The sequence below is a fragment of the Aegilops tauschii genome, chromosome 2, assembly GCF_002575655.3.
Source record: "Aegilops tauschii subsp. strangulata cultivar AL8/78 chromosome 2, Aet v6.0, whole genome shotgun sequence".
Lineage (NCBI taxonomy): Eukaryota > Viridiplantae > Streptophyta > Magnoliopsida > Poales > Poaceae > Aegilops > Aegilops tauschii.
In genome coordinates, this window is record NC_053036.3 from 67,290,325 (window position 1) to 67,299,125 (window position 8,801).

Sequence of the window (8,801 nt, forward strand, 5' to 3'; positions counted from 1 at the left end):
ACTTGCTCGAAGGACAGCGACTATAGCACGTGCAATTAAGCGATGCGACGCGAGCTTCGCCGTCCGGTCAGACGGACTCCAGGTCAGACAATGACAGGCCACGCCGGCATCCGGTGGGCCGCCGCCGGGTTATTACGCATTTCATCCGGCAGGACAGCAGTGCATCGCCACTGTTCACCAGCGCATTACATCGCTGCCAACACGCATTGCGCGGCTGCGGCTTCGCACAGGGCTTCCTGAAAGCAGAGGCGGCGGCCACGCCGGACCAGACCAGACCACGCGTCTGCGGTGATGAAACCCGGGGGTCCGAGACTGTCCTAGGCTCGTAGGCCAGGGAGTTGTTAATTCTATCTGAAGTAAAGTAAAGGCGGCATGGTTAGCAGATGATTGGGATCACGCGCACGCGACGCACCGTCTCACGGTCACCGCCCGGGGAAAAACAGCGGCGCGCGGCCGGCTGGCGTCCACCGATTCGCCCGTCCGAGGAAGGAAGCTGCCCCGCCGTCACGTTCCACCTCCGAGGAATTCACTCGCGCGGCTCCTCTACTTAAGCGCGCGCCGCACACGGCCTCTCACCTCACCTCCTCTGCCACTGCCACCCCATCGCCACCTTTCTTCATAGGTTCCTATACTACCGAGCTCCACAGCAGCGCTATCCTCTGTCTACTCACTAAGCAGCGTACAACATGTGTGGCGGCGCGATCATCTCCGACTTCACCCCGGAGCGCGACCACCGCGGCGGCAGCAAGCGCAGCCTCTGCACCGCCGACTTCTGGCCGCATGCCGCCGCCGCGTTCGACGACCCTACCGGCCACCACGACTTCTACCCAGCCGACCTGACCGGCGCCTGCTCGTTCCCTCCCCAGCACCAAGGTACGTCAGTCAGCTATTACCATCAGGCTCCACTACAGGCCAAGTACTTTGCATTGCATCCGTGCCCGAGCGTACCGTGACCTTTTCTGCCGGCCGGCGTTTGTACGTGCAGCAGCTGCGGCAGGGGAGGAGCCGAGCAGGAAGCGGGAGCGCAAGACGATGTACCGCGGCATCCGGCGGCGGCCCTGGGGCAAGTGGGCGGCGGAGATCCGCGACCCGGCCAAGGGCGCGCGCGTCTGGCTCGGCACCTTCGCCACCGCCGAGGGCGCCGCCCGCGCCTACGACCGCGCCGCCCGCCGCATCCGCGGGACCAAGGCCAAGGTCAACTTCCCCAACGAGGACCCGCCGCTCGACCTGGACGACTACGACGTCGCCAACGTCGCCGGCTTCTTCCACCAGCCGTCGTACATGGCCGATGCCGCCGCGCCGGCGACGGAGGTGGCGTACGCGCACCAGCTGCCCCAGCAGGACGAGCCCGGGATGGAGCTCTGGAACTTTGACAACATCAACACGCAAGTGATATAGAAACTGGTCTCTTCTGCATGCATGTAATATTGCCTTTACCAAATTATTAAGCATATGATGAATTACGATTGTTTAGTGAGAAACTTTGAATATCGTCAAACGAATATTTTACTCACTTATGGGTCGTACTGCTATAGTTTTCAAATGTAGCACAAACACCACCAGCCACGCTCCTTGTTCGCAGTAGTATTCTTGTACTTATAATTCTGCATTCTATAAAGCTATACTCTCGGAAAAAAACTTAAATTCGCAATAAGCAGCATACACTGCAAAGGAGAAATTTGGTGCTATATTCATAACTGGCTTGCAAGCATGGTCTCAAGTTGCAAAACAACGAAACACGAATTAACTGGTTCTGAATACTCGTTGACACAATTATTAAGCATATGATGAATTACGATTGTTTAGTGAGAAACGCTGAATATCGTCAAACGAATACTGAACTCCCAAACGGACACCATTTGTAAATGATGACAACGGGTTACATTTGAAAGCTAGAACATCGCAATAATGAGCACCAGCAACATAACACCAACCACACTGCAACGGAGAGAAATTTTGGTGCTACAAATGATATTAATAACTGGCTTGCAAGCATGGTCTCAAGTTGCACAATACTGAAACAAGAATTAACTGGTTCTGAATACTCATTGACACAAGACACTGACATCTAAAGCGGTATGATTCTGGTACCCAAAAAGGTGATGATGAACCGATAATAATAGCAAAATATGACACAAGTGCGCCAGAAATTCCACAGCTTAAACCTTGAAGCCCCTGCTGTTCCTCCTTCCTCTTGCCTTCTCGAATTTCCTGCCCTTTGAGCGGACATATGGCTTGGTGTGGCTGTGTGGCACTCCTGGAGCTTTGCCAAAGTGCCTAACAGCTTCCCTGGCGTTCTTGGGGCCCCTCAGGAGAAGCTATTAAGAAAATGTAATTTGTTAAAATGGTTGTCTGTAACATTTATCTGATGAATAACACCTCAAAGGCATGCAGCTCATATTGAGGTTCATCACTAATTTATGGGAAGGGGGAAACCATCATCATACCACATGTTGACACATCTCAAAACAAAAGAAAAAGGATACCATAAATCGGAGCAAACACCTCTACATGACTACAATGTCAAAAATTCTAGCATCAGTAGCATGTACTAAAGTCTAAAGACACAGCACCATAGTAAGACAATACAATGAAATCATATAGATCAGGTCAAGAAGGAACAGCGGCAAGAACATACAAACTGAATTATCATGTACATGAATCAACATACCATTTACATTGCTCTTTATGCAAAGAGAACATATTCAAGTTTCAAACAACTCTTAACGAATGAAAATAAAGCAAACAAGACCTCGTGACCAACAACACAACTACTACCATAAAATAAGCATATGTACCATATTTGACCGTTAAGACTGACTTTCTTAGTGAATAAATATACTCCCTCCGTTCCATATTAATTGTCGCTGATTTAGTACAAAGTTGTACTAAATCAGCGACAAGTAATATGGAACGGAGGGAGTAGTAGTTTAATGATCATCAACGAGCTAGTTTTGGTTGGAAAATTGACACCAGCTGTCCAGCACAACCATGAAAAAACCATATAGATTTAGAAAGATATATCAACTTGGTTTATGTGTACTCTTAACACCTGACAAGAGGGAATCTGATGAATCAGAAAAATAATACATTGTTACTTGAATACCCTACCACAAGCTACACATAAAAGTCTCTCTGTAACACAATGAGCCTGAACAAAACTTGGTTTTCTCCACCTACAGGAGTCTAGCATGCTTAATAGTTCAAACTAATAGAATTGCGTGCTTCAGTTGTAAATCTTTGGGGGTACTAATTCGTACAACATGAAATGCATCAAACAGCACCGTTAGCAAAGACAGTAGCTAAAAAAAAGGAGAAATCAAACCATACCGTGTTCTGTCCAAGCGGAGCACGGAGGGCGAGCTGGTCAAAGGTAAGGCACTCGCCACCGGCATTGACAATCCTGGCCCTCGCCGTCTCGGTGAACCTGAGCGCGGCCACCTTCATTGCCGGTATCTCGTAGACCCTCTGGTCATCGGTGATGGTGCCCACGATCACGGCGATCTTGTCCGCCTGCACTCGCAGGCACAACCACAAACACCGCCCAGGTAAGCCTCACATCGATTCATCCAGACCAAAGATTGAAAAAAAAATGGCACCGGGAGAGAGGGATACCTTCCCCTCCATGAACCTGACGAGGCGGCGCATCGAGAGCGGCGGGCGGTTGGTCTTGCTCATGAAGAGGCGCTTCAGGATCACGGCGTTGAACTGGCTCTTGGTCCTCCGCACCAGGAAGCGGTAGAGCTACGAACAAGAAAGCGAATTGCGGTAAATCTGAATCCCTGAGCAGCAGACGGGGATGATGCGGTGTCACCGGATCGAAGGGGGACTGACCTTGACGAGCAGCTTGAGGTACACATCGTCCGACTTGGGCGCCGTGCGCTTGGTCCTCTTGTTGCGGCCGCCGGCGACGAGGTCGATACCCTGGGTGCGACGGGAACGGGTGGCGTCAGCTGGGCGTAGAGTTCAGAGGAAGACGACGAGGAGGGAGAGGAATGGGAGATTACCATGGTTGCGCGGTGGTGGCTGCTGCAGCGGCGAGGGTCAGGGCGTCAGCGGCAGCGGCGGCGGCGGGACGGGTGCTAGGGTTTCGGATGGAGTGAGGAGTGGAGTCTAAATATGGTGTGGGCGGAGAATCGTTTGGGCTGGGCCTAAATTGGTGGTCTTTGTTTCTTTCATTTGGGCCTATAGAAGCCTGCCTGTGCCTTAACGGATGAAGCGCTTATTCCCCTCAAAAAAAAAAAGTGAAGAGCGTCCAAAAAAAAGTGAAGAGCTTATTGTGTTGGCAACAAGCAGATGATATTTCTCTCTCTCGACTAGAACATGTGATCAAGGTGAGTCATGCACTCATGCTCAACTATTCAAAGTTTGGATGTTCAGACAGACGAAAATGGAGAAGAACCTTTTCATTCGATCGTGTAATATTTCGTTTGCCATGTTGCGATAACAAGGTGGCAGAATTTTTCTGCACGCTTTTGCAGCGCCGGGAACATGTAGGCTTGACATGCGTTAGGAACGCTGAAGTAGATAGCACGGCAGAAACGAGACATGGATCAGCCCAAATTCTACCCGTAACTTGCTGAGGGGCTTAGAACTGCTGTAATAAACACATACAAGGAAATTATGCACCATTGCGCTATTGCTATATGGTTTGTTACAGCTCATGGTTTGTAGATGACAAAATAACCAGCATACAACGTTTTATGGCCTGGTCAAAACAGATTATTCCAACTTTACTAGAGTTCCTTGGTGATTCATTAATTTTACAAGTGGTCTATTTTTACTTTCAGTACACAACCTGCTCTTCCCATTTTTCCCACTGGAGCAGAGTACTGACATTTGCATATCTACTATAGGTCTTTGGATTCTTGTCTTTCTCTAACCACCATGGTGGACAAAATAATCTGAAATCAATTGTATGAAGCGTATCTGAGATGGTCGTTGTCCACTTAGATGCACCAACACAATAAAGGCAAAAGCACGAAGCAATGGAGATGAAGGGAAGCAACAGAAATTACCTTGTGGTATCTGAGATGCGGCGACGTGGACCGAAAACAAAAACAAACAAAACTGAAGCTGGTAACTTCTACAGTAATACACAATCACATTCATTTAGATGCATGGACGAGAGAAAAAAGAGTTGAGATGTCAATAAAGATTGCATGTCAGAACAGTTCACCATGTTAAATGAGATGACTACTATCACATCTAGGCTGTCAACAAAAAGAAGACAACAATGGGTAACTACATTAGTCATTTTTGTTACACTGCATAAAACCAAACCAATACTCTTCTCTTTGGTTCTTTGCTCCTCATCATACTTTCTGGAGTTCTAGTTTCATTCCAACCTTTATAAGACTGCAATCATCTATAACAGAAGTAACCAGCAAAGAAAGCAGAGGGGGGAAGTTCAACCACTCCCGATTACATCCTAAAGCAAAGGTAGCCACAGTTCAAAATCTCAGGCACACGAAACCAAGCGCATTACAGAAGCAAAAAACAACAGCGCTATGCTCGAACACCCCTGTTATGACTGGCAAATCAAGGCCAGATGATCTTTTATCTCCAATCTTGAGACCCAAAAGATCCAACTACTCCTCGCACGGAACACCTCAGCTGTGACAATCTCCAGCAATCTTGCTTGTTGTTTTCAAGAGTCCTTCACCTGCCAAAACAGACAAACAATTAATCCAGTAAACCACTCGAAAAATGACATCAAGGGGTTCAGCAGGCTACTTCTGCTGGAAGCATGCAAGGTTGTGTGCTTTCCATATGTACTCTAGAAGACAGATGCAACCCCAACAGTGCAGACCGTCCTAGATTCAGCCCCATGCCCTTCAGCCAAATATTGAAGCATGATTCAGGATCACTGAAATTAAACCCTATCCCAGTTGACGCACCAACAACATTCCATACAAACCTAGCAAGGGGACAATAAGAAAATAAGTGCTTGATACTCTCATTCCGTGCAAACCTAGCCAGGCATCAAGTTTTCGGATCATCCTAGCCTCCAGGAAATCAAGGTTACAAGCTTCCAAAGCAGCAAAAGAAACAGGGACTCCTAGGTACTCAAGGGGAAGAGTTCCAACAGGGTAGCCAAAAACATCAGAGTAAATTCAGCAACTGAATTTTCCCCCCTCTTAGAATAGTTCAATTTCAGTCCAGACATAAGCTCAAACATATAAGCAGAAGGTTGAGATTAATAGCTTTATCAGGATCATGACTAACACATAAAATCGTGTCAACCTTAACTAGATGGCCACAACCCTGTGGCGGCGCTAGGCGCTGGGTTCCTATCCTGGCATGAAAACCATACGCACCGCCGTCCAAAACTAGCAACAAGGAAGCACCACCGCGGAGAAATCTAGAAGAGGCTCTGCGAGCGACAAGAAGAGAAGTATGTGTGGGACGAGCACCGGTGCAGAGGAAGACCACCCCCATTATATACCAAAACAAAACCGACATAACACACCCCGAGGACCCATTCGTCGACACCTAGCCGCCGGACACAATCAGGGGCGAACCTGGAGCCGACACCCCATTAGGCCAACGCCAACGCACGACTCCCAAACTGCATGCTACGTTTCCCAACACCAAGCCCATAAGTTGACTGAGGCACTAGTCAGGTTTTAGGCATATGAAGCCAGGAACGCCTAAGTTCCACCTAAAAGTGGCCTAGATTTAGGTAAAAAGTGGCAAAACTTGTCAAATCTCACAATCCACCCCTCTAGGCCAGAATCCATCAATTTAGGCGACAATTAGGAAGGTTGCCCAGTTTCAGGCAAGTTTGTAGGCCAGCAGCCTCGTACATCCCATGCACTACTACCTAGCTTTTCAGTCTAATCAATTAGCCTCAATATATGGGCCAACCTGAGCTGGGCCCAATGATGTCTACTACGCAACTTTATTCTTGTAGACTCATGTTGGGCCTCCAAGCGCAGAGTTTTGTAGGACAGTAGCAATTTTCTCTCAAGTGGATTACCTAAGGTTTATCAATCCGTGAGAGGTGTAGGATGAAGATGGTATCTCTCAAACAACCCTGCAACCAAGTACAAGAAATCTGTTGTGTCCCCAACACACCTAATACAATGGCAATTTGCATAGGTACACTAGTTCGGCAAAGAGATGATGATAAAAATGTGATATGGATGGTAGAAATATATTTTTATAATCTAAATAAATAAAAATAGCAATGTAGCAAATAGTAAACGGGCACAAAAACGGTACTGCAATGTAAACGGGCACAAAAATGAGGACTAGGGTCCGTACTTTCACTAGTGCAATCTCTCAACAATGCTAATATAATTGGATCATATAATCATCCCTCAATGTGCAACGAAGAATCATTCCAAAGTTCCTATCTAGCGGAGAGCATAAGAAGAAATCATTTGTAGGGTACGAAACCACCTCGAAGTTATTCGTCCCGATCGATCTATCCAAGAGTTCGTACTAAAATAACACCAAATAATTTCAGATTCATAATACTCGATCCAACACAAAGAACCTCAAAGAGTGCCCCAAGATTTCTACCGGAGAAACAAAAGACGAGAACATGCATCAACCCCTATGCATAGATTACCCCAATGTATCCACAGGAATCCGCAAGTTGAATGCCAAAACACATATCAAGTGAATCATATGATACCCGATTGTCACCACGAGTATTCATATGCAAGACATATATCAAGTGCTCTCAAATCAATAAAAGTATTCAATCTGATAACAACGAAATCTCAAAGGGAAAAACTCAATTCATCGCAACAAGATAGAGAGGGGAAAACACCATATGACCAGACTATATTAACAAAGCCTGCGATACATCAAGATCGTGACATCTCAAGAACACGAGAGAGAGAGAGAGAGAGATTAAACACATAGCTACTGGTACAAACCCTCAGCCCCGAGGGTGGACTACTCCCTCCTCATCGTGGTGGCCGGCAGGATGATGAAGATGGCCACCGGTGATGATTTCCCCCTCCGGCAGAGTGCCGGAACGGGGTCTAGATTGGTTTTCGGTGGCTACAGAGCCTTGCGGCGGCGAAACTTCTAATCTTGGGTTATTTCTGATGGTTTCTCTATTTATAGGATTTTTTGGTGTCGGTTTCACGCGAAGATGGGCCTCGAGGTGAGCACAACCCACCGGGGCGAGCTTGGCCCACCAGGCGCGCCCTGGTGGGTTGTGCCCTTCTCGTGGCTCTTCTACCCCTCCCACGAAGCTTCGGGGGTATCTTTCGTTCCAAAAAAAATCGTCAAAAAGTTTCAGCTCATTTGGAGAACTTTCATTTCTGCACAAAAAACAACACCACGGTAGTTCTGCTGAAAATGGCGTCAGTTCGGGTTAGTTTCATGCAAATCATACCAAAACCATATAAAATTATTGTAAACATGGCATGAATACTTCATAAATTATAGATACGTTGGAGACGTATCAGCATCCCCAAGCTTAATTCCTACTCGTCCTCGAGTAAGTAAATGATTAAAAAAATTATGAAGTGTGAATGCTAACAAAGTGCATAAGTTTGATCGATGATAATTTCAGTCACATTTCCTAGCGTCATAATAGAAACTCTTTCTTATAAAACTTCTCATGTTAAAGTAGCAACCAATTCACTTGTTAAGGTTCAAACGATGAATTCTCTTGAAACTCAACACTACTAGAAAAAGGCTTACTAGTGGCGCACCAGTTTTGCCTACTAATGGCGCACTACTGGTGCGCCACTAGCACCACGCCACTAGAATATTTTAGTAATGGCGCACCATAGGTGTGCCATTAGTATCTGGTATACTAATGGCGCACCACG

The 8,801-nt window shown here is 47.0% G+C and overlaps 2 protein-coding genes across 3 annotated transcripts; one reads left to right on the forward strand and one right to left on the reverse strand.

Moving 5' to 3' along the window:
* Positions 1-563: 563 nt before the first annotated feature.
* LOC109781248 (ethylene-responsive transcription factor ERF071) lies at positions 564-1,513 on the forward strand. 2 transcript variants are annotated; one of them, XM_020339850.3, is made up of 2 exons: positions 564-873; positions 989-1,513. In XM_020339850.3, exons 1-2 carry the CDS (start codon positions 687-689, stop codon positions 1,396-1,398), a joined length of 597 nt encoding a protein of 198 aa, XP_020195439.1. In that variant the 5' UTR covers positions 564-686; the 3' UTR covers positions 1,399-1,513. The 2 variants fall into 2 exon arrangements, with proteins under 2 accessions (XP_020195439.1, XP_020195438.1); XM_020339849.3 differs by having other exon boundaries at positions 565-873; positions 986-1,513.
* A 433-nt stretch (positions 1,514-1,946) lies between these two features.
* LOC109781255 (large ribosomal subunit protein eL18y) lies at positions 1,947-4,184 on the reverse strand. The gene is made up of 5 exons (XM_020339858.3): positions 4,008-4,184; positions 3,835-3,924; positions 3,616-3,744; positions 3,331-3,513; positions 1,947-2,318 (listed from the first exon to the last, which is right to left on the reverse strand). Exons 1-5 carry the CDS (start codon positions 4,008-4,010, stop codon positions 2,160-2,162), a joined length of 564 nt encoding a protein of 187 aa, XP_020195447.1. The 5' UTR covers positions 4,011-4,184; the 3' UTR covers positions 1,947-2,159.
* Between the last annotated feature and the right edge of the window lie 4,617 nt (positions 4,185-8,801).